We start from the raw sequence: 21,876 nt of genomic DNA, 5'->3' as shown, positions 1-21,876 counted from the left end.
CTTTTTATGGCTAATATTCCATTGTATATATGTGCCACATCTTCTTTATCCATTCATCTGTTGATGGACACTTAGGTTGCTTTCATGTCCTGGCTATTGTAAATAGAGCTGCAATGAACATTTTGGTACATGACACTTTTTGAATTATGGTTTTCTCAGGGTATATGCCCAGTAGTGGGATTGCTGAGTCATATGGTAGTTCTATTTTTAGTTTTTTAAGGAACCTCCATACTGTTCTCCATAGTGGCTGTATCAATTTACATTCCCACCAGTAGTGCAAGAGGGTTCCCTTTTCTCCACACCCTGTACAGCATTTATTGTTTGTAGATTTTGTGATGGCCATTTTTTTTTTTTGATGACAGCCATTCTGACTGTTGTGAGGTGATACCTCATTGTAGTTTTGATTTGCATTTCTCTAATGGTTAGTGATGTTGAGCATCCTTTCATGTGTTTGTTGGCAATCTGTATATCTACTTTGGAGAAATGTCTATTTAGGTCTTCTGCCCATTTTTGGATTGGGTTGTTTGTTTTTTTGATATTGAGCTGCACGAGCTGCTTGTAAATTTTGGAGATTAATCCTTTGTCAGTTGCTTCATTTGCAAATATTTTCTCCCATTCTGAGGGTTGTCTTTTGGTCCTGTTTATGGTTTCCTTTGCTGTGCGAAAGCTTTTACGATTCATTAGGTCCCATTTGTTTATTTTTGTTTTTATTTCCTTTCTCTAGGAGGTGGGTCAAAAAGGGCCATGCTGTGATGTATTTCATATAGTGTTCTACCTATGTCTTCCTCTAAGAGTTTTACAGTGTCTGGCCTTACATTTAGGTCTTTAATACATTTTCAGTTTATTTTTGTGTATGGTGTTAGGGAGTGTTCTAATTTCATTCTTTTGCATGTAGCTGTCCAGTTTCCCCAGCACCACTTACTGAAGAAACTGTCTTTTATCCATTGTATATTCTTGCCTTCTTAATCAAAAATGAGGTGACCATATGTGCGTGGGCTTACCTCTGGGCTTTCTATCCTGTTCCATTGATCTATATTTCTGTTTCTGTGCCAGTACCATACTGTCTTGATTACTGTAGCTTTGTAGTATAGTCTGAAGTCTGGGAGCCTGATTCCTCCAGCTCCGTTTTTTTCCCTCAAGACTGCTTTGGCTATTTGGGGTCTTTTGTCTTTCCATAAAAATTGTGAAATTTTTTGTTCTAGTTCTGTGAAAAATGCCACTGGTAGTTTGATAGGGATTTCAATGAATCTGTAGATTGCTTTGGGTATTATAGTCATTTTCACAATGTTGATTCTTCCAATCCAAGAACATGGTATATCTCTCCATCTGTTTGTATCATCTTTAATTTCTTTCTTCAGTGTCATATAATTTTCTGCATAGAGGTCTTTTGTCTCCTTAGGTAGGTTTATTCCTAGGTATTTTATTCTTTTTGTTGCAATAGTAAATGGGAGTGTTTCCTTAATTTCTCTTTCAGATATTTTTACCATTAGTGTATAGGAATGCACGAGATTTCTGTGCATTAATTTTGTATCTTGCTACTTTACCAAATTCATTGATTAGTTCTAGTAGTTTTCTGGTAGCATCTTTAGGATTCTCTATGTATAGTATCATGTCATCTGCAAACAGTGACAGCTTTACTTCTTTTCCGATTTGGATTCTTTGAATTCCTTTTTCTTGTCTGATTGCTGTGGCTAAAACTTCCAAAACTATGTTGCATAATAGTGGTGAGAGTGGACAACCTTGTTTGTTCCTGATCTTAGAGGAAATGGTTTCAGTTTTTCACCATTGAGAATGATGTTGGCTGTGGGTTTTTCATATATGGCCTTTATTATGTTGAGGAAAGTTCCCTCTATGCCTACTTTCTGCAGGGTTTTTATCATAAATGGGTGTTGAGTTTTGTCGAAAGCTTTTTTCTGCATCTATTGAGATGATCATATGTTTTTTCTCTTTCAATTTGTTAATATGGTTTATCACATTGATTGATTTGCTATGTTGAAGAATCCTTGCGTTCCTGGGATAAACCCCACTTGATCATGGTGTATGATCCTTTTAATGTGCTGTTGGATTCTGTTTGCTAGTATTTTGTTGAGGATTTTTGCATCTATGTTCATCAGTGATATTGGCCTGTAGTTTTCTTTCTTTGTGACATCTTTGTCTGGTTTTGGTAACAGGGTGATGGTGGCCTCGTAGAATGAGTTTGGGAGTGTTCCTCCCTCTGCTACATTTTGGAACAGTTCGAGAAGGATAGGTGTTATCTCTTCTCTGAATGTCTGACAGAATTCGCCTGTGAAGCCATTTAGTCGTGAGCTTTTGTTTGTTGGGAGATTTTTAATCACAGTCTCAATTTCAGTGCTTGTGATTGGTCTGTTTATATTTTCTATTTCTTCCTGGTTCAGGCTCAGAAATTTGTGCTTTTCTAAGAATTTGTCCATTTCTTCCAGGTTGTCCATTTTATTGGCATATAGTTGCTTGTAGTAATCTCTCATAATCCTTTGTATTTCTGCAGTGTCAGTTGTTACTGGTCCTTTTTCATTTCTAATTCTAGACTTGAGTCTCCTCCCCTTTTTCTTGATAAGTCTGGCTAATGGTTTATCAATTTTGTTTATCTTCTCAAAGAACTAGCTTTTAGTTTTATTGATCTTTGCTGTTGTTTCCTTCATTTCTTTTTCACTTATTTCTGATCTGATCTTTATGATTTCTTTCCTTCTGCTAACTTTGGGGTTTTTTTTTTCTTCTTTCTCTAATTGCTTTAGGTGCAAGGTTATTTGAGATGTTTCTTTTTTCTTGAGGTAGGATTGTAGTGCTATAAACTTCCCTCTTAGAACTGCTTTTGCTGCACTGCATAGATTTTGGGTCGTCGTGTTTTCATTGTCATTTGTTTCTAGGTATTTTTTTAATTTCCTTTTTGATTTCTTCAGTGATCTCCTGGTTATTTAGTAGTGTATTGTTTAGCCTCCATGTGTTTGTATTTCTTACAGATTTTTTCCTGTAATTGATATCTAGTCTCATAGCACTGTGGTCAGAAAAAATACTTGATATGATTTCAATTTTGTTAAATTTACCAAGGCTTGTTTTGTGACCCAAGACATGATCTATCCTGGAGAATGTTCCACGAGCACTTGAGAAGAAAGTGTATTCTATGTTTTTGGATGGAATGTCCTATAAATATTAAGTCCATCTTGTTTAATATATCATTTAAAGCTTGTGTTTCCTTATTTATTTTCAGTTTGGATGATCTGTCCATTGGTGAAAGTGGGGTGTTAAAGTTCCCTACTATGATTGTGTTACTGTCGATTTCTTCTTTTATGGCTGTTAGCATTTGCCTTATGTATTGAGGTGCTCCTATGTTGGGTGAATAAATTTTTATAATTGTTATATCTTCTTCTTGGATTGATCCCTTGATCATTATGTAGTGTCCCTCTTTGTCTCTTGTAATAGCCTTTATTTTAAAGTCTATTTTGTCTGATATAAGAATTGCTACTCCAGCTTTCTTTTGATTTCCGCTTGCATGGAATATCTTTTATCATCCCCTCACTTTCAATTTGTATGTGTCCCTAGGTCTGAAGTGGGTCTCTTGTAGACAGCATATATACAGGTCTTGTTTTTGTATCCATTCAGCCAGTGTATATCTTTTGGTTAGATCATTTAATCCATTTGCATTTAAGGTAGTTATCGATATGGATGCTCCTATTACCATTTTTAATTGTTTTGGGTGTTACTGTAGGTCTTTTCCTTCTCTTGTGTTTCCTGCCTAGAGAAGTTCCTTTAGCATTTGTTTTAAAGCTGGTTTGCTGGTGCTGAATTCTTTAGCTTTTGCTTGTCTGTAAAGCTTTTAATTTCTCTGTCAAATCAGAATGAGATCCTTGCTGGGTAGACTAATCTTGGTTGTAGGTTTTTCCGTTTCATCACTTTAAATATGTCCTGCCACTCCCTTCTGGCTTGCAGAGTTTCTGCTGAAAGATCAGCTGTTAACCTTATGGGGATTCCCTTGTATGTTATTTGTTGTTTTTCCCTTGTTGTTTTTCATATTTTTTGTTTTTAATTTTTGATAGTTTGATTAATATGTGTCTTGGTGTGTTTCTCCTTGGATTTATCCTGTATGGGACTCTCTGCCCTTCTTGTACTTGATTGACTATTTCCTTTCCCATATTAGGGAAGTTTTCAACTGTAATCTCTTCAAATATTTTGTCAATCCCTTTCTTTTTCTCTTCTTCTTCTGGGACCCCTATAATTCAAATGTTGGTGTGTTTAATGTTGTCCCAGAGGTCTCTGAGACTGGTCTCAATTCTTTTCATTCTTTTTTCTTTATTCTGCTCTGCAGTAGTTATTTCCACTATTTTATCTTCCAGGTCACTCATTCATTCTTCTGCCTCAGTTATTCTGCTATTGATTCCTTCCAGAGAATTTTTAATTTATTGTTTTGTTCATCATTGTTTGTTTGCTCTTTAGTTCTTCTTCGTCCTTGTTAAACATTTCTTGTATTTTCTCCATTCTATTTCCAAGATTTTGGATCATCTTTACTATCATTACTCTGAATTCTTTTTCAGGTAGAGTGCTTATTTCCTCTTCATTTGTTTGGTCTGGAGGGTTTTTGCCTTGCTCCTTCATCTGCTGTTTCTATGTCTTCTCATTTTCCCTAACTTACTGTGTTTGGGGTCTCCTTTTCACAGGCTGCAGGTTCGCAGTTCCCATTGTTTTTGGTGTCTGCCCCCAGTGGCTACGGTTGGTTCAGTGGCTTGTGTAGGCTTCTGGTGGAGGGGACTGGTGCTTGTGTTCTGGTGGATAAGGCTGGATCTTGTCTTTCTGGTGGGCAGGACCGCCTCTGGTGGTGTGCTTCGGGGTGTCTGTGACCTTATTATGATTTTAGGCAGCCTCTCTGCTAATGGGTGGGGTTGTGTTCCTGTCTTGCTAGTTGTTTGGCACATGGTGTCCAGCACTGTAGCCTGCTGGTCATTGAGTGGAGCTGGGTCTTAGCGTTGACATGGAGATCTCTGGGAGAGCTTTTGCCGTTTGATATCGTGTGGAGCCGGGAGGTCTCTGCTGGACTAATGTCCTGAACTCAGCTCTCCCACCTCAGAAGCATAGGCCTGACACCTGGCCAGAGCACCAAGACCCTGTCAGCTACATGGCTCAGAAGAAAAGGGAGAAAAAAAGAAAGAAAGAAAAATAAAATAAGATAAAATAAAATAAATTTATTAAAATTAAAAATTAAAAAAAAACGGAAAGGAAGAAAGAAGAGAGCAACCAAACCAAAAAACAAATCCACCAGTGATAACAAGCGCTAAAAATTGTACTGAAAAAAAACACCAGACAGACAGAACCCTAGGACAAATGGTAAAAGCAAAGCTACACAGACAAAATCACACAAGGAAGTATACACATACACACTCACAAAAAGAGAAAAAGGAAAAAATATATATATCCATGAAGCCCAGGCCTCATTCTATGCAGATAGCTGGGGATCTTGGTTTTAGGTTCACCTCTGATGTGCATTCTCTGAAGCTGAGTCCATTTCTCAGGAGAAAGAATGGTTGTGTGAGGGAACCGTTGACCGAAACTGCCGTCCTTGGCTAGGCATGATGCAAACCGCTTGCGTGAGTTGTCTCACAACACGAGGTCCCTCCCTGATAAGGAACATGGTGCTGCTGCCGAAAAGTAATAGGGAGAACTTGGGAGAGGCTGAAAGGACCCAGCAATTTTGAGGCAGGAGATAGATGGGCCCCAGGGTGAGCAGCTGGAGTTTGTCCCCTGTGGACAGATACTCCAAAACAGCAGGAGGGAGGAGAACCTAAGCCCTGCCCAGATAAAAGACCACATTCTCGAAGTCAAGGAGACCATCCCAACTACACACACACACACACACACACACACACACACACACACACGCACGTGCAGAGAAAGGCTCCTTGAAGGTCAAAAAGGGTGAGGGCACCACCCTATAGCAGGTGATGTCAAGCTACCCATAGGCCTCTTCACTAGAATCCACCTTGGCTAAGAGATGCATGTGCACACATGGAAGTGGGGCAGGAGATAGATGGGTTTTTCAGTTCCTGAGGAAGGAGGCAGGTGGGCTCTAGGCTAGGTATTTACAACCAGCCTCCTGCTTGCACGAGATAGAAATAACAACAGCAACAGGGTAAATAGCAGGACTTTGTCTCCTGAGGACACTTTAAGATAACAGTCACAGCGGAAAAGAAAGAGGCTAAACCCTGTCTGAGTAAAGGATCGAGAGGTCACATGTTCCCTATCCTTGGGGCAAGGGAGACACTGCACATGCGCAGAAAGGCTCCTTGGGGGTTAAAAAGGAGGGGGTGCTACCCCATAATAGGTGATGCCAAGGCCTCTGGGCTGGAATCCATCTTGGAAAAAAGTTGTGCACGCATGTCAGGGAGGGTCCTAGGGCAGGTCAGGTGTGGAAAAAGAAACCACATAATTGGCCAAAGGTAAACAAAGAGCTGGAAGAACTGCCCTATATAAATGACTTAACCGCCTCTTTACTGTGCTCCTCATTAGGGGGGACGCCCACACCCTTTCTCTCCGGGTGTGCATCTCTGCCTTGCTTGTCTTAACTAAACAAACTGTTTCTCTGTGTGCTCTCCCACTTGTTGTGCTGTGTCTCTATTAATAAACTTTGTACCTGTTTTTGCAGTTTTTGCCTCCTTGAGAAATGCATTTTTCAGTGGAGGCAAGGGCCAGGGGAATTTAGCTTCCAGCCTCTAGCCCCTGGTGGACTAACGGCTAGGATTCCTGGTTTTCATCCAGGCTACCCAGGTCCAATTCCTGGGCAGAGAACTAAGATCTTGCTTCAAGCCACTGCCCACTGCTGCCTCTCCAAGATGGCGAAAACACTGAGATATACCAAATATGGACTCAGAACCAGGCAAAGCAAGATGACTGGCCAAGGAAAACCAGAAGAAATGCCCCATAAAAGTGATTCAAACTACCATGAGGGCACGACTCACTCTCTGAGCCCGCCCATGTGTCTATCCACATGTACTCTTTTTCCTCCTAATAAATGCTTTACTTGTTTCACTACTTTCTGACTCTATGTACAAATTCATTTCTACACTGCTGACAGGCCGGGGCCTTGTGACTGGTCACTGGTCCCTGGTGGTCTAGTGGCTAGAATTCAGCGCTCTCACTGCTGCAGCCTGACTTCAATCTCTGGCTGGGGAACTGAAATCCTGCTTCAAGCTGCTGCAGGCCGAGGCCACCTGAGATCAATTTCACCCCTAGGTATCTACTCAAGAGATATGAAACATTTTCACAGCAAAATTTACACAGGAGTATTTAGAGCACTGTTATCCATAGTAGCCCAAAATTGCCAACAGTTCAAATTGTAACCGAGCAGGACCCTACAGGGCCTTCCTGGGACAGACCCTTCCTCCACTTCCTCTGCTTTAGCTCCTCTCTAAGCACCTAGATAATAGTATCTGATGGCACATTCCCTGAGTTGTTTTATAGATGCTAAAACCCTCACTGAATGGAAGAAATTAATTACTTGATGACCCTGAGTGCATAGCCCCCAGACCTACTGGCACCTAAGGAATGATAGTGTTAACCCCTGTGACACTGCCCTGTTACCTCACCGTCAACCAGTCAGAGAACTGGGCACGAACTTATCACAAACCCTGAGATGCCTCTCCCTCATCTTGCTTTTTTTTTTTTTTTTTTTAAGTATTTATTATTTATTTTTGGCTGCACCGGGTCCTAGTTGCAGCATGCGGGATCTTTTGTTGCAGCGTGTGCACTTCTCTCTAGTTGTGGCGTGCCGGTTTTTCTCTCTCTACTTGTGGCATGCAGGCTGCAGAGCACATGGGCTCTGTAGTTTGCAGCACGCAGGCTCTAGTTGAGGTGCGGGAGCTCAGTAGTTGTGGTGCACGGGCTTAGTTGCCCCACGGCATGTGGGATCTTAGTTCCCTGACCAGGGATCGAACCCAGGTCCCCTGTATTGTAAGGCAGATTCTTTACCACTGGACCACCAGGGAAGTACCATCTTGCCTTTAAAAATGCTTTGCTGGACTTCTCTGGTGGTGCAGTGGTTAAGAATCTGCCTGCAAATGCAGGGGACATGGGTTCGAGCCCTGGTCTGGGAAGATCCCACATGCTGCAGAGCAACTAAGCCCGTGTGCCACAACTACTGAGTCTGCACTCTATAGCCCGCGAGCCACAACTACTGAGCCCATGTGCTACAACTACTGAAGCCTGCGCACCTAGAGCCTGTGCTCCACAACAAGAGAAGCCACCGCGATGAGAAGCCCGTGCACCACAATGAAGAGTAGCCCCCGCTCGCCACAACTAGAGAAAGCCTGCACGCAGCAACGAAGACCCAACACAGCCAAAAATAAATAAATAAATAAATAAATAAATAAATTTTAAAAAATGCTTTGCTGGGCTTCCCTGGTGGCGCAGTGGTTGAGAGTCCGCCTGCCGATGCAGGGGACACGGGTTCGTGCCCCGGTTTGGGAGGATCCCACGTGCCGTGGAGCGGCTGGGTCCGTGCGCCGTGGCCGCTGAGCCTGTGCATCTGGAGCCTGTGCTCCACAACGGGAGAGGCCACAGCAGTGAGAAGCCCGCGTACCACAAAAAAAAAAAAAAAAAAAAATGCTTTGCTGAGGGACTTCCCTGGCAGTACAGTAGTTAGGACTTGGCTCTTTCACTGCAGTGGCCTGGGTTGGGGAACTAAGATCCCAGAAGACACATGGCACGGCCAAAAAAACAAAAAAAAAACCAAAAAACCACAAACGCGGTGTCAGTACATTGGCTGCACGAGGGTGAACGGACCCAAGTTTGGTTTGGTAACACAATGCCCATCGAACGGTAAGTAAATAAAATGTGGCATGTCCATACAACGGAATATTACTCTCAATGAGAAGGAACGAAGTGCTGATACACAGAAGTTCCTCGAGGACGGGGTTTCTGTTCGCCTTGTTCACTGATGACCAGTGCCTGGCATATAATAGTTGCTCAATAAGCATATGGTGAATGAACAATATAAATCACCTTATTAAACAATTTATTTTTAAAAGATTTTATTACATTTTGAAAAATGGCCATATTAACAGTCATAAAAAAGGCCCATGAGAACACTTCAAGTAGGAACACAAAAATAATCTATATTAACAAGTTTGCTATTCATGCACACTGCACCGTCACTAACCTCACTGTAAGTTTTGAAACCTGTATATTGTTGGAGCTTCTGATGCAAAACTCAAAGGAGATTATGGCAGTACTGAAGGAAAAAAATAATCTGGCCAACATCCACTATAAAACTGCAGCTACGGGCTTTTATTTTAAAAGACAAAAGGTTTTCCCAATATTTACAGCTTTGAAACAGTAACCTCTAACTGCAGGCTGCGGGCTGCCACAGGTGTGCACAGCTGCAGAGAGTTCATAAGAAACTTGAGGGTCAGCCCCCCAACCCCCACATACACAGGTAATAGTCGTGGCTCTTAATTCAGCTCTACTAAGTGTGCAAGGGCAGGTCTTACTTCTATAAGAGGGAAAAAAGTCTCCAAACAAGGTAGGTAGTTGATTGGGATCCTTATGATTCATTCATTTCTTTTCTTTTAAAAATAGATTTTCAGCACGCAACTTTTCTGACTCCTGGTTAGTAATTTTTAAGAAAAGGAAAAGAAAAAAAAATTAAGGCTCTAATTCTTGCAGGAAGAGTTATTCTTGGCATTCATTAAGTTTAAGTTTCAAACTACGACTATAATTTTCCATTTGTAAACTACTTTAACAGTAAACAAGAATCTCATGTATATGATAACTGACTGAATTATGCTTACAATAGCAATGGCTGAATATATATATATTTTTAAACAGGAGGTTCCCTGAAGAAAGCAGTTAAATGATTCAATAGTTAAATTAAATTTTAACTAAATCATCATTTAAAAACCAGAATGAGTTTATTAGGCACAATTTTCAGGAGTTTACCTCAGCAAGCCTGATGTTTTCCTTCTTCAGCCGCACTACGTACTGGATCTTCTGATGTAGGTTTTGGTGACCTACCAACTTCCCATTTTCCTCAGCGAGACACTCCACCTGCTTCCTTAACATTTCCATCTCCTGCAGGTAAATCAATCCAGGGAAGGGAAAATGAGCTGTTTTTAATTTTTCTTTTAAAATAACGTTATTTCATGCCTTCCAAGAGCACAGGGAGGGAGAGACAGAGCCCAGGTTCCCAGCTTTCGTGACCACACATCTTTGCGTGCACCGGAGCAACTGTAAACCACGGGATGCCCAATCACAGCCAGGAGACTTATGCTGATCAGCTCTGTTAATAAAAACCAACACACAAATGCACCTGGCATGTTCTCTCCTTTTCTTCATACAATTCTTCCAGCTTTGATCTTAGTTGTTCCTTTTCTTGGAATGCTTTAGACTCCAACATTCTAACTCGTTCAACTTCCTCAGTCATTGTAAGGTAGTCGGTCTCTTTGTTCTGAAGGGCACTCTGGAGCTGTTCTAGGCTGTAACAGTAACTATCACGTTATGGTCTCCCAAAGGCAGGTAATTATAAAACAGTACTCAAATCAGACACTTGTCATCCAAGCCCAGAATTTTTATTTGAAAGTATCACTAATATTCAGCCCTCCCCTTTCTGACAGCGCAGGAAGATAGCAAGAGCTGCAGATACACTTTTTTTTAATGGTTGTTTTACCCAAAACTTTCATTCTGGAAAGCTCCACAAACCGGTTTTTACACAACAAAAATTTAGAATGGAAACTTTTAGATCTAGCCCTCAGAGCAAACTGTTACTTAAGCATTATTACAGTCTGCATGGTTTATTCAGTGCCCCATATCTTAGAGTAATCTTTTCTGGTTTCAAAAACTGGTTCTCAGATGGTGGGACACTAGTCATTTCTTCAAGGATGTACTATTTAGAATTTATACACTTTATGCAACTATCAATTGAAAATAAACATTAAAAAGAAGGGTTACCCATGGATGGACCTAGAGATTGTCATACTGAGTAAAGTTAAGTCAGACAGAGAAAGACAAATATCATATGGTATCACTTATATGCAGAATCTAAAAAAAAAATTATACAAATGAACTTATTTACAAAACAGAAACAGACTCATAGACTTAGATTATGAATTTATGGCTACCAGGGGGAAAGGGAGGCAGGGAGGGATAGTTAGGGAGTTTGAGATTGACATGTATACACTGCTATATTTAAAACAGTGTTGGATAACCAACAAGGACATACTGTATAGCACAGGGAACTCTGCTCAATACTATGTAACAACCTAAATGGGAAAAGAATTTGAAAAAGAATAGATACATGTATATGTATAACTTAATCACTTTGCTGTACACCTGAAACTAAGACAACATTGTTAATCAGCTATACTCCAATATAAAATGTTAAAAAAAGAATAAAATAGTATTCAAAAGGGGAAAAAAAAGAAGGGTTACCAAACAATTATATAGAATTTCACAAAACTAACTGAATCCTATAAGCTTCCCAAAGAAACAAATGCTTTTTATTTATTTTACAATGCATATGGAATAGAAAGCTGATGATTTAAGTGATGTAATACACAGAATTAAAAATACCACTTAAGGACATCTAGGGCAGTGTTTTCAGACTACATTCTGTGGAACCTCAGGAGGACAGTGTGGGAGTGAGGGCACTGATGTTCTCCCAATTCATCTGGAGCTGTTCTGCATTTGTCTTATGTGTTTTGCTTTCGTTTCATGAAAAGGCTTTGTGGCATGGCAGACACTGCAGCTGCCTACCCAACAGCCAATCCCTTGCTTTTTATAAAAACTCAGTTTAGGGCTTCCCTGGTGGTGCAGTGGTTGACAGTCCGCCTGCCGATGCAGGGGACGCGGGTTTGTGCTCCGGTCCGGGAGGATCCCACATGCCGCAGAGCGGCTGGGCCCGTGAGCCCTGGCCGCTGAGCCTGCGCATCCGGAGCCTGTTGCTCCGCATCGGGAGAGGCCACAACAGTGAGAGGCCCGTGTACCGCAAAAAAACCCAAAAAACAAAAAACTCAGTTTATTCAGAGGACAAGAAAGGGAGAGGAGAAGCACACGCAGTTCCCAAAGATTAGTAAATAATAACTGGTCTGAGCTAAAACCATGGTTATCTCTACCCCACTGCCAGATACTGGTTTTCTCAGGTTGCCCTGCAGGCATACTAATTCTGGATAAGGAGACACAATGAATCTTGAGGGTTTCTGGGAGTTTTTTTCCCCGAAAAAAGAAAGTCCTTTTGAACCCACAACACTGCAAGCTGTGATCCTCCTGTTTATGTTGTTTGGAGCTGCAGCAGCCATCTTGTAGTCAATAGGTCACAAGCAAGAGTACCAAAAGCAGAAGAATGGGAAGGGTCTGGGTCAGTGATGGCATCACTGAGTCAACGCATCTCCAGACCTCTTGTTATGTGAAATTAAACATCTGCCTACACCACTGTTGGCTTGGTATTCAGTTCTTTGTAGCTTTTTAAAAGCATTGTCACATACGCATGTGGATAACGCAATGTTTAAAATTGCTGCTGTAGGCTGGGACTGATAAAACCGTGTGTGCCATTTTCTGGAGGTTGCTTCACTTGCCACAGTGTGGGCTCCTGTAGTCCCAGGGACACTGTAGCACTGGTTACTAGATCATGAAATAAATTACGTATCAGCTTACGTATCATTCTTTTTGCTAGAAGGTCTCAAATGGGTATTATCAATACTTCTACAAACTATACAGGTGGATTCTCATAGATCCTGTAAGTGATCCAGATTCTGTCCTAGCCCTACAGCTAACTGGCAAGGAACCAGTCCCCAAACTGCTCAAATGCAGATGAAGGTGTTGAACAAAGTTCTGTTCCACACCTATACTCTATTAAGTATATGATTCTATGACGCAAATGACTCAATAACTGAGTCACAAATCTTTCACAAGTTGGGTGGTCTTTGTCAGCTGATCATTAAAAAGATTTTTTTTGCCACACCATGCAGCATGTGGGATCTTAGTTCCCTGACCAGGGATTGAACCCATGTCCCCTGCAATGGAAGCACAGAGTCTTAACCACTGGACCACCAGGGAGGTCCCTAAAAAGAATTTTTGATGACATATCACTATGTAACTTCTGGCATATTAACTTGGATAGAGTTCAAATAATTGAAGGACAACATTCTAACAAAACTCCTTCCATTGTTATTTATTTAGTATGTGAATAAGATTTCTCAGCCTTTTTATCTATAAAAACAAAAAAGTCGGAACAGAATTGATAGTGAATACCGTCTGATTCCAGAATTAAGTGCAACAGAATGAGCTAATTAAAGAAAAAGCATTAAGATAAAATGCATTGAGAGATGCATTTCCAATAAAATTTTACTTGTATAATAATTATTCATAAAAATTTACAATAAATTCAGGATACTTTAATAATTGTAATGAAAACTCAATCCAGAAAAAATAAAACACTTAGAGCCATATGAATATAATAAATTTTTACAAATTACTTGTAATTTGCATACATATTTTCATTGCTGAGTTATGATAGGGCAGTCAACAAAAAATTTTCCAAACAATATATTAAATTAAGATATAATTCTGCATGGGTATAGAATGGAAACTTAATTTTAAAGGAAAAAGAAACAATGTAAAATTTTAGACTTACGAATTTCTTCAAGTATTTTTTAAATGGGTAGAAAGTACCAAATCAGTTGGATAACTTTTAAAAGCACACCACAAAAGCTTTATTTCTAAATGTCACTATTTTCAGTATGTCAAAACTTTTATCCTTTGCAATAATTTAAACTTACAATGAAAAATTTTAGACATAGTCAACTCCAAAAATGTGCAAGAGGGTATATGGCGTTTCAAAATTCTTTTAGGAGGTAAAACAAGTGAAAATGTTTGAGAATCGCTGTTCCTGATGAGATCTATTCTATTCAGAGAGTAAAATATCTTTCTAACGTTTTATCACTTTGTTAATACCAACCAGTTTACTTATTTTGAACTTGATAGAAAATACAGTGTATCTTGTTTATCAAAGAATGAGGCAGTTTATAAGATTACATAAATTAAAATATAAGAACTATATGAATAAAATAAAATCATGTCCATAGAAAACATATAAAGAGACACAAGGTCAAGACCAGAAGAATCCATAGTATTGATGATCTATGGGTCTGAGAGGGCCTCAAGGTTTTAAATCAGAAGAAACCAGAAGCAAGAAGGAAACCTGGTCAGTTATATAGTTCTCACTGTCCATGAGGAGAAAACCCATCAATTCCCCCAGGGAAGCTAAGGTTTTCCTGTCACATTTCTTTAAGTTCTTTTTTTGGAATGGCTTCATATGAGGAACCCCTTTAGCAAGTGGTATTTAAGAAAAGAATTTTGTAAATATCTATTATGTTCACATACTACTGCAGAAAGGAAAGAATTTACTTACCTTGTGGATATTATAAGCATTTCTTCCTTTAGAGGAATACTGGTTGGTATTAATAAAGAAACGATCAACAAGAACTTGAATTACAAAAGAGTGTACTTACTCTGCTTTCATTTTTAGCATTTCTTCAACCAATTTATTCTATAAGAAGATTAAAGAAAGAGAAAGAAAAAATGACTTAAGTTCTTAACATTGCTAAACAAAAGACTGAAAGTAATCAGTCTGTTCTCCCTAATGGTAATAAAACCAATTAAAGCAAATTCCTTTACAATACATGCATCTCAATGTTCACAATGGCACTATTTACAACAGCCAAGACATGGAAGCAACCTAAATGTCTATGAACAGATGAATGGATAAAGAAGATGTGGTACATATGGACAATGGAGTATTACTCAGCCATAAAAAAGAATGAAATAATGCCATTTGCAGCAACATGGATGGACCTAGAGATTATCATGTTAAGTGAAGTAAGTCAGAGAAATATCACATGGTATCATTTACAGGTAGAATCTAAAAATAGATACAAATGAGCTTATTTACGAAACAGAAACAGACTCACAGACATAGAAAACAAACTTACAGTTACCAAAGGGGAAAGGGGGAGAGGGATAAATTTGGAGTTTGGGATTAGCAGATACAAGCTACTATATGTAAAGCAGATAAACAACAAGGTCCTACTGTATAGTACAGGGAACTATATTCAATATCCTATAATAAAACATAATGGAAAAGAATATGAAAAAGAATACACATATAGGTATAACAATCATTTTGCTGCACATCAGAAACTAACACAATATTGTAAATCAATTATACCTCAATTAAAAAAAAAAGGGACATCCTTTTCCACAATCCCAGCTACACACACATAAAGGGGGTACCTATTTACAATCAGTCATGTATTGTGCCCTTTAAGGCCTCAAATAGGCACTAGATACTTGCTTCTAAATGGAGAATTCTGTGTGAGCAGTAGGCTTACCGTCAGGCATGAAGACTAATTCACTCAATTCTCAGCTATAGCTAAATACTGATGGTAAATATCAAACTTAACAGGAATACAAAAAAGACAACATTTCAATAATAAAATGGTTTCTAAAATATATAACCATAAATGCTAACTATAAAAGCATTTTTCACACAAGAAAAAAACAACTATTATGTAAAAACAAAATCATACTTTAGCAAGTCTTTCTTTGATTTCTTCTTGTTCATTCTTCAGCTGCTGCATGTCTGAATGATTCTGTTCACTGCGTTAGATTAGGAAGGGAGGATGGGAAAAGTGTCAAATATATTCAAGTATTGATTTCGTATCTATTACATGCAGCAATGCCAAGATGTGCAAAGAAGAGCTAATTCTATGGTGATTAGGTCAAGTTAGCACAATCAATAAGCGTGATCAACACATGAGGATGAAATAAGGTACCTCCCCAGCACTCGGGATTCCTTCCATACAAAAGTGAGATGAGCAAAGCTGGGAAATCTAATTACAGGGTTTGGTTGAGAATAAAGTATTAACTTAGAGCGGTACCATCTGAAGATCATATGTGAACAAAATGGGGCCGAAAGGACAGTCCAGGTGCCTGGCATGAATGTGATTGGCTGGGTCGGGATGGTGGGGGAAACACAGGACACACATGGGGGCGGGGAGGGCCCCTCACACTGGCCTGTCCCGTGGAGCCTCTGATGCCCCCTCTTTGCTTTGGATTTCAGGTCTGGGACTGCTGTAGCCCTTTTTATTTATTATTTTTGGCTGCGATACGCGGCATGCAGAATCTTAGTTCCCCAACCAGGGATCAAACCCGTGCCCCTGGCCACCAGGGAATTCCCTGCATTGGATATCATAGTCAGCTGGCAATTTTCTGATGCCACTTGGGCTTCCCATACATGCTGACACCAAGAAGGGGATTCTCTCAGCACCAGACATAAATCCCGTCATGCAGAAGAAACACTCCTCTGTACAAAGAAAATTACATTCTGGACTATACATCAGTATCATGTGAATTTGATTAATGTGAGGCCATCTCTGTGAGCCTGACCAGGTTGGATAATAAATTGAGTTTCTGTGGGCAGCCCCTGAATCAGGAGACACCCTTACTAGGAGAATCTGCCTGAATGCCTCTGGCTTCTCTAGAAATCTCTCTCTCACTGGTGAGTAAAGGATCATTCCTTGAAGGAAAACAGAAGCTACATTAGTTTCTTCCACTTAATGAATCTGACAGCCTAGATAAAAATGGTAGTGAAGAAAACACCCCAAATCATTAGGGCAGATGTGTCTTCTGTTGTCTAATCCGGGGGTGGGGGGGGCAGGTAACTTTTTCTGTCAAGAACCAGACATAGGTTTTGGGAGCCATAAGGTCTCCGGCACAGCTACGCAACTGGGCTGCTGTAATGCAAAGGCAGCCACTGTGATATTTATATGAAAGAACTGGACTGCTCCAATGAAACTTCAGTTACCAAACAGGCTGACCCCTGGGCTATAATTTTCTTCTATTCTAATCTTTCATGAAGAAGGTTCTGTATGGCTCCTCACAAATGGGATGCAAGGCTATGAAATAAAGTATTTTAAATTGTGGTTTTATAAATGATCTGGTAACGTTCTAAGTTCCATGCTCAAACTAACTCTTGATAAAAGGTACAATGCTTTTCTTTAATATGCCTGGACATGGGGGTGGAGCATATGGAAACTAGGTGAGCAGACTGTGGACTACCTGCATCAAAATCACCCAGAAGAGGAGTGAAATCCCTACAAGAGGATGCTTAATAAAATGAGCACCTCCTATGCTCACTAAAACTTGAAAAGAACCGTTTAGGGGAATTCCCTGGCAGTCCAGTTGTTAGGACTCTGAGCTTTCACTGCCGAGCGCTTGAGTTCAGTCCTCGGTCAGAGAACTAAAATCCCCCTGCACCCCGCCACCCAGCAAAGAACCATTTAGGAATAGGTTGTTAGCACAGCCACCATCACCAACCTCAAATATCCAGTGTCTCACTTAGGTTTGGACAGTGCACGTCAGGGCTGCTTCTGGACAGGGATGGGGAGCAGCAGGAGTGGGAGAGTGCCTGTTAAGATCTTCTGACAACAGCAGCAGAAGCAGACACCCCTAATCTGGGATGCTGAATTCACAAAGGGCTTCCATCCCAAATACAGACTCCCTTTGACAAACCTCAACTTCCTGCATAGTCTCACAGATCACCCTCATCTCCATCCCTCACTCAGGGGTGGGATCATAAATCTACCGTGTCTACTTAATAGCTACCATTTATCGAGTGGCTCCCCTCTCCTAAGCACTGTAACCAGCACTTTACACACGTTATCTTTGGTCTTTAAAACACCTTGTATAAGAGCTATCATCTCCCTCACTTTATTGCTAAGGAAACTGAGGCACTAAGAGGTTTAAAGATGTGTCCAAAGTCACACAACTTTCAAGTGTCAGAGACAGGATATAACCTGGGTGCAGTTGCCCTTGACAAGACACTGTGCCATTATCAGATACAACTAGAAGACTGTCTGAGTTGAGGCCAAAACACACCACACACACACACACACACACACACACACACACACACACACGCACGCACACACACACACACACACACACACACACACCCCTAACAGAACGCCCCCCTGTACAGCTTCTCCTAGGAACGTGCCCTTCCCCAGAAGCCAAGAAGCAAAACCAAGGAAATTCTCCCTTTTTCTGCAGGCAGAACCTTGAGCCTTGTCTTGTTGACATATCTGCTCCCGCCTCACCCCTTTCAAATACAAGTAGACAGTTTGGTTCAAGTATTTCATGTGTTTGAAATTCACTTCAATAGCTCTATAGCAATACAAAAGTTAACAGAGTGGGCAAGATGGTGATGACCTTATTTTCCCTCTCTGGTAAAACAACCCCCTCATCAGACCTGATTGAGAAGCAACCCCTGGAGCAGCTCCTGGATCATTAAGAAACATCACACACGCTGTGAAACCTATTCTGACCTCATTCACTCAACTATACCCAGGCAGGCCAAGATTTAGCTCACAGACTGCTCGTGGCTCTTTCTCACCTGTTGTCCTTTTGTCTTTTAATATCATCCAGCTGACCTTGCAGGAGCCAGTTTTTCTCTCTTAACTGCTTGGCTTCCAGGCGTAGGTTTTCCATTTCACACAACTGCTCCTAATAACATCAAATCAGGTCTTTTCAGAAAACACCTTATAGTAGGCATTATTTTGCTCCCCAGGCCATGATGAGACAGGTATTCCTCTTTTAAGCTCCCTCCACACACTGAACACTGCTCTGGGTATCACTGGAGAAAAAGTAGACTATGAGAAGCTCTCAGGGGCTCCGAATGTGATTAATTTTCATATCCCCATTGTCTTAAACATAGTCTCTTATCAATATCACATAATTTGGACTTCCCTGGCAGTCCAGTGGTTAAGACTCTGCGCCTCCACTGCAGGGGGCACAGGTTCGATCCCTGGTTGGGGAACTAGGATCCCATATGCCAGGCGGCATGGCCAAAAAACCCCCCAAACAAACCTTAATTCATTAAAATTCCTCTGAGAAAAGATGAACAAAAGCATCTACTACTTTGGTAAATGTTCTATTTGATTCTATTTATTAGATTCTAATTTTTAAAAATTGATGTGCCACAGCCTCAAAATACTTAATTGGATTCTGACTTGAAAATCGTGAGCATAACCACCCAGAAGAAATAAATACTCGTCTGCAAGGAGTGTCCTTTTTGATTTACTTCTGCTTATCTGTTGTTTGATTTCTTTTAACCTGATCCAATTTCTTCTAAGATCAGGCCACATTCCTGAGATAGCAGCATACTGAGAGCCGCCCTGAATAAAAAAGCCAGGAATGATCCCCTCTATGAGAAACAAAGCTTAACAGTGATACTGTCTTCCTACACAGTAGGCTAATTTTGTTCCTAAACAAAGACTCGCTGCAGAGCCGTGAGGTCACAGACTATCTTCTATGGGGCATCGCATCCTCCTTACACACCCTTCTGCACCCACACTACACCTACCCAGGCACTTCTCCACGCACTTCCCACCCCTAACACCACCCTAAATATACTCTCCCACACACAAAAACCATACCCCCCAAGTACCGGGGTGAAAAACACTAGAAGGAAGTTTAAAGAAATGGCAAACAAGAGAAACAGACAAAAGCAAATCTCTCTAACATATAAAGAATGATTGTACCTCATTAAGAAAAAGTCCAACAACAGAAAAATGGGTGGAGGATATAGTTCATAGAAACAAAAAAACCCAAAGATGCTCAATCTGACTCCTAATAAGAAAAATACAAATTAAAAAATACAATGAGATAACGTGCTTCAGCTATTAAATTGGCAAAAATCTAAAAGTTGGACAGCACTGTCATGAGAGTAGTTAGTGCAGCCTGTATGATATGACACCATAGCATGAAAAACAAATGGGGCAGGGAGACAATGCTTACGCGCCTGGTTATAGATGCGCTGAAAAGTTCTCAGAAGATAAATAAGACATTAGCTACACCTGGAGCCTACAGGGCCAGCAAACTAGGCAGCTTGGAGTAAGGGGTGAGAGGAAGACTTTTCTCCATCTACCCTGGAGTTCTGTCCCTTTTGAATTTTGGACCCTCAGTCACCATGAAAGATACTGCTTATTTTGAAACATTAAATTCATTGAAAAAAATTACCCAGTTACCTTTATTCTGAGGATTTCAGCATTTTTGACTTCTCTGTCTTCATTTAGCTTTGTTATAAGGTGTTGCAAAGAAACTTTGGAGGCTCTCCCATCTTCTATCTCTTGTTCTTGCGTTTCCAGGAGTTTCGCCAAATGTGTTTGAAAGTGTGGTGGTGTTTTAGGGCTCTAAAATAAAATCAAATTTCATCCAAATACCTGATTAAGTGGTTATAAAGATTTCATTGTAAATATACATGCCAAGCACGTAGAAAATACACAGGCTACGTATATAGCTTGCTATTCTAATTCTTGTCCAAGTAAAACACTGGTACCTTTTTATCAAAAAAAAGCAGAAAAGCTGTTAGTGAAAATCTTTTTCTGTAAAGACAAAGCTAGTCTTAGCAATTTCCAACTTGCATCGCTCACAAAATTGCTTATTCCTCCTGAAATGCACTCTTTCTTATGAAAAGTACCTGGGGATACTTGGCAGCAGAATCCATCACATGTTCTAGTTGCCTCATTTTGAAGTTATATTCATTCTTCTTCTGTTCTACTTCCTCTTTCTTTTGGTTTAGCTGGGAAAATTGAACAGATATAAGATTACAAGTTAGAAAATAATACAGGTACATGGTCCAATTAGAACAGACAATCCTCCCAAGGCATGCAGAAATGGACTTCTTACATTATTTTTTCAGGGCTTGATTGATAATTTGACATTTCTCTCACAAATTTATTTACACTTTAAAAGAAACTTTTTTAAGTTTCACAAGTAATCAAAGGGTCATTTGAGGAAAGTTACAAAATATATTATAAAACTACACTAGCCAAAAAAGAGGAAAAAAGTCAGCCATGGGACTTCCCTCGTGGCGCAGTGGTTAAGAATCCGCCTGCCCGTGCAGGGACACGGGTTCGAGCCCTGGTCCAGGAAGATCCCACGTGCCACGGAGCAACTAAGCCTGTGCACCACAACTACTGAGCCTGAACTCTAGAGCCTGCAAGCCACAACTACTGAGCCCACACGCCCTAGAGCCCACGTGCCACAACTACTGAGCCCACGTGCTGCAACTACTGAAGCCCAAGCGCTTAGAGCCTGTGCTCCGCAAAGAAGAGTAGCCCCCACTTGCTGCAACTAGAGAAGCCCATGAGCAGCAACGAAGACCCAACGCAGCCAAAGATAAAAATTAAAAAAAAAAACAAAAAACAAAGTCAGGCATAACCTTTGCCACAGTGGTTAGAACTTGCTGGCACGAGGACAGCCACCAAGTCTGAACACACAGAAGCAACCACGTTGTTAAGAGCCCACAGCGCTGCTGCCCCACTACCTACTTGCCCTGCTAGCCCACCTTTCTGAATGTAGAGAATTAGCCGAGGCAGGGACCTCATGAGCTCAACCGCCACACAGTCCTGTTCCCCCAACCCCCAAAGCCTATCCTGAGCGACGCTCACCCTGCATCTCACCTCATGCTGAAGCTCCTGGATGAGGGTGTCCTTCCTGGTCAGCTCCTCCTGGGCTGACTGCAGAAGCCCCGAGTGCTTTTTCGAGGCCTCGGTGAGCATGTTCAGCTGCTCAGTGGCGTGAGCCAGGTCCTCACAGAGCATGTCCCTCTGTTAGGGGACAATCCCCACAGGGGAAGACTCTCTTTAATTGTGGTGCTCCAATATCGATTTGCAAATCATTACTATGTATGATTTTTAAAACGTTAAGAAAGTTTTAAGTGAGAATCTTTTTTTTTTTTTTTGCTTGTATGCTAATCCATTCCAAGACAAACCAAGCAGTTAATACTTAAGCCATGAGGTCCAGAGATAAATACTACAG

At 40.7% G+C, this 21,876-nt stretch overlaps 1 protein-coding gene across 4 annotated transcripts in view; it reads right to left on the bottom strand.

Annotated features, from left to right (window-relative positions):
• Positions 1 to 4,471: 4,471 nt before the first annotated feature.
• KIF15 (kinesin family member 15) overlaps positions 4,472 to 21,876 on the bottom strand; it is a 79,302-nt gene continuing 61,897 nt past the window's right edge. For 2 of the 4 annotated variants that reach the window (XM_081245624.1, XM_081245626.1), the window contains exons 27-35: positions 21,519 to 21,665; positions 20,534 to 20,635; positions 20,082 to 20,246; positions 18,449 to 18,558; positions 15,582 to 15,651; positions 14,505 to 14,542; positions 10,310 to 10,475; positions 9,940 to 10,071; positions 9,016 to 9,606 (exon numbers count right to left, since the gene is read on the bottom strand). In XM_081245624.1, the coding sequence (XP_081101750.1) occupies positions 9,556 to 9,606; positions 9,940 to 10,071; positions 10,310 to 10,475; positions 14,505 to 14,542; positions 15,582 to 15,651; positions 18,449 to 18,558; positions 20,082 to 20,246; positions 20,534 to 20,635; positions 21,519 to 21,665 (981 nt within the window). In that variant the 3' untranslated portion in view covers positions 9,016 to 9,555. Of the gene's footprint in view, positions 5,122 to 9,015; positions 9,607 to 9,939; positions 10,072 to 10,309; positions 10,476 to 14,504; positions 14,543 to 15,581; positions 15,652 to 17,370; positions 17,424 to 18,448; positions 18,559 to 20,081; positions 20,247 to 20,533; positions 20,636 to 21,518; positions 21,666 to 21,876 lie in introns of those variants that run through there. The other 2 variants (XM_081245625.1, XM_081245627.1) reach the window with 2 other exon arrangements.

The sequence above is a fragment of the Mesoplodon bidens genome (genome assembly GCF_964165515.1).
Source record: "Mesoplodon bidens genome assembly, chromosome: 10".
Classification (NCBI taxonomy): domain Eukaryota; kingdom Metazoa; phylum Chordata; class Mammalia; order Artiodactyla; family Ziphiidae; genus Mesoplodon; species Mesoplodon bidens.
The sequence above is the reverse complement of the archived record's forward strand: the minus strand, read 5'-3'. Positions and strand labels throughout refer to the sequence as shown.